General features: G+C 37.9%; 1 protein-coding gene across 1 annotated transcript in view; it reads left to right on the top strand.

Moving 5' to 3' along the window:
• The window catches only part of LOC101863898 (eukaryotic translation initiation factor 3 subunit E), a gene marked incomplete in the record, with an annotated part of 17,451 nt that overhangs the window by 7,822 nt on the left and 5,865 nt on the right, over positions 1–3,764 (top strand). Inside the window, 3 exon segments of the mRNA XM_013082537.2 lie at positions 711–836; positions 1,329–1,453; positions 2,085–2,205. Of these exon segments, the coding sequence (XP_012937991.1) occupies positions 711–836; positions 1,329–1,453; positions 2,085–2,205 (372 nt within the window).

The following is a 3,764-nucleotide window of genomic DNA, read 5'->3' as shown; positions in this document are numbered from 1 at the left end:
TTAGAATTTACTCTAGTTTCATTTAAGCCCATTTTTAAGCAATTCGGATGAAAATTTAATTTTTCATTGTCATTGCTATATAGTAATAGTTTGTTATGTTGGCTAATATGATGAGGGGAAAATATAAATAAGTAAGAACAGACTGAAATAGCAAAGTCTCTCAAGATCCCAGTGCCACACTGACATGTTGTTGACTGGATATAATGTACCTACATGTGTGTGTATTCACAGACATATACATGACCTCTATGATATTAGATATAAATGGAGCTCACGCTTTCATTGTTATGTAACATGTTCCTGGAAAATGGATGAGGCCCCCTCCCTTGTAAAATTGAGAAGCTGAGTTGGCAGTCACCCAGTATTATAATAGTCATCTATTGTTTAAAGACTATACTAATAAATGTACATTTGCATTCATTTATAGACCTTTTGACTTTTTATCATTGATAGATTGGCTTTTTTGGGGATCATTCTTGACGCGCAGCGGCCTGATTTTTCCTTCGTATTGGGGTCTTGAAAAAATTTTCCAGGATTTGGTGGGGACCCTGTGTGTGAAAACACAAGATTGACAGTAACATTGGTGGGATAGAAAGGAATTAGGACCTGTCAGTGGTTTTACTCTTTTTTCTGCACTGAATGACCCTATATTTTATGACATTATGTGCTTTTCTGTACTAAAACAAGCGAACTTGTTGTTATCATTTCAGATCCCTCCAAGTGACAGAAACTTCTTGAGTTCCTGCTGGGGCAAGCTGGCATCTGAGATTTTGATGCAGAACTGGGACTATGCCCTGGATGATTTGAATAAGGTCAAGGACCTTATTGATGGCAATGTGAGTAGCTTGTAAAATTTCCGTATACATTTTGGGGGGGGGGGGTGTATAGCTATCATTTTTTTCAAGAATGAAGCTGCCTTTTATTGCGATTTCTTGTACAGATTTAAAAAAATACCAATTTGTTTCCAAATTTACTTGTTTTGATTATTTTTAATTACATTTTACAGTGATCATGTCGTTTAATTTGCTTCTTTTTTGCGTTCCACTGCTTGATCTCGGGGGTAGTCAGCTGCTGGTTTTTCAACCTGTAGTGCAACTGATTTTTATGTATGTGACCGTTTTTCCCCAGTAACAATTTTGTTACTCTGAGAGTATGTGTGGGTGGCTGGAAGATGCCACTGTACTGTCTTACTTCTTTTCTTTTCCTTTGTGTACTATATAGGTCATTGCGTGGGTGTGCTTCTCTTTACTCATGTTCATACAGTTGTGTGTGGTCAGTCATTTTTCTTCTGATTCAGAATAATTTGGTAACATTTCTTTCCTTCTTAGTCTTTTGCCTCTGATCTGATGACACTGCAACAGAGAACCTGGGTGATCCACTGGAGTCTGTTTGTGTATTTCAACCACCCCAAAGGTCGTGACCTCATCATTGATCAGTTCCTGTACACCCCTACGTAAGTGGTAGTCTTTCTCTCTGAGTTCATGTTTATATATATTGTGTTTATGTATTTTACTGCTGGCTGTGTGACTGCTGTGGTGAAACAGTACTTTTTAAAATTATTTTTTTATCACACCTTCTCTTTTCTTGTCGTGCACTTAGCGACCTGCGCAGCACCTACCTACCTGCCGCCACAGAAATCGGAAATACTTTATACAGCAACAAATCACTGCTGATAAAAACCTGTAAATTCTTTGCCTTATCAACATGCCGAAGGGCTAGAATGCAGGTGGCTGCTGCATCGGAACAGTAAAGTATGTATTTTACTGTTTTTCTCTCTGAGTCGCTGCTTAATCGTCATGTGTGAACATATTGCAAAACTTTCTTTGACAAGAGCTGGAGAATGAACTGAAAGGTTAAGAAAATTGCGTGTCCCAGCAGTGTTTAAATCAAGAAATGCTAGGATAGCACTGGCTGTTTTTTTTCTTCTTAGAAGATGAAAATGTAGAACAGAAAGTGATAAAAGTATAGAAGGCAAGAGTTATCTATTTGCAACATTTGTGAAAGTGTATTTTGGCACATAGTGAACCAATGAAATGTTTAATTACCACACTGCAAAATTCACTGCAACATTCTCAATCCCACAGGTATCTCAATGCTATCCAGACGACGTGTCCACACATCCTGCGCTATCTGACCACGGCTGTGATCACCAACAAACAGAGGAGGAGGACGGCTCTCAAGGATCTGGTCAAAGTCATTCAGCAGGTCAGTTTGAAAAGATAAAAGTTTTGGACGCTCGGAATTTATGCATATATTAGTGACTTCTGATAATCATAGGCATTTTTCTTGTAGAAAAGCTTCTCTTCATTACCAGTAGTGAAAGTAGCCTACATGTATATGTACCAGTATTGAAGAATCTTTCCGTGTGTTGTAAAACTTCATTATGATAAAGAGACAATTTTAGGTCAATTTTTAACTGTGTCAGATATTTAATTTCTGCTCCTGCCAAAAGCCAGGGTATTGTGTGTGTATGTGGCATACATCAGTCGAAAATCTTCTACAGTTTTATTACCAGGTAGGAAGCTATGTTTTATACATGATGTATTACTTTCAGAGATTGTGCCTGGTATTTGTGTTAATTGTTACGACTTGAAACAAGTACAGTGGTGTATCTAGATGAGTGGGTGGTTGGAGGGCGCACTTGACTTTTGGGTCTTACTGCTTTTCTGTCCCCCTCTTTTCTATCTGTCTGTCTAGCTTGCTTTTTCTTTGCACTAAATGACAATTGTTATACATGTTGATGTGCTCCTCCTCACTCACATCAAAGTATGTGGATCAACTTGGTGGTCGGCGGGTGGTCTGGTGTGGTTTGCTTCTTCTTTCCTATCAAACATATATCATCTGTATCTCCCCTCCTTTTTTTGTGTTTGTTACTTTCTTGTAACACCTCTAATCTTCGGCACTTTTATGACCTTATTGTGTTGCAAATGACGTAAAACACTTATTAAAACAAACAAACAATATTGTTCATATATTGCATGAGAATAATTGATTCTGATTTTTCGTTCATTGACAGTTTTGAAAATTCTTTCTTCCAGGAGTCTTACACCTACAAGGACCCCATCACAGAGTTTGTTCAATGTTTGTACGTGGACTTTGACTTCGACGGAGCTCAGAAGAAACTGAGGGAATGTGAGACGGTGAGATTCTGGTTATATTTTGTTTACTAAATTAAAATAAAATTATCCAGTTAGTAGTTTTTGTTGACAGCTAAATTAGGAAATTGTTGATCTTTTCATTTGAATCAATATTATGATTTTAAACAAATGTCCCCTTAAACACACAAGACCTGGGTTCATAACAAAGATAGCCAATATCAGGGACATTTTTTGGAATTCTGAACTTTTTTCTTTGCACTTCTAAGTGTTTATGAGACTTAATACCCAATTCCTGGGACACTAGAATCAACATAAAGATGCAGAACGTCTTGCTGTCATGTAAAAAAGGCCAAAGAAGCAGAGATGAACTTACTGAGTGAACTTGATCCAAATGGATGGGTGACAGGGAAGGACCAGGATTCAGGATAGTGTAGGTTTTTCTTTTTAACACTTTTCCATCACAAGGCTCATATAGTAAAAAAAACCTTTGCCATACCTGCCAACCCTACAGAAAAATTCTTAGATCACCACTTTTGGGTCAAACTACCAATCCACCGATTTTGAGATGAAGCCACCTACTACGGGATTCAGCAGGGTGACTGCCAGGCCCCGGGAATTTGAGAAAGTTACCAAATATTTGAAAACCAAATCCGATAACCTCCCTCC

Source organism: Aplysia californica, unplaced genomic scaffold, assembly GCF_000002075.1.
Source record: "Aplysia californica isolate F4 #8 unplaced genomic scaffold, AplCal3.0 scaffold00180, whole genome shotgun sequence".
NCBI lineage: Eukaryota > Metazoa > Mollusca > Gastropoda > Aplysiida > Aplysiidae > Aplysia > Aplysia californica.
This window is presented reverse-complemented; position numbering and strand designations above follow the sequence as displayed.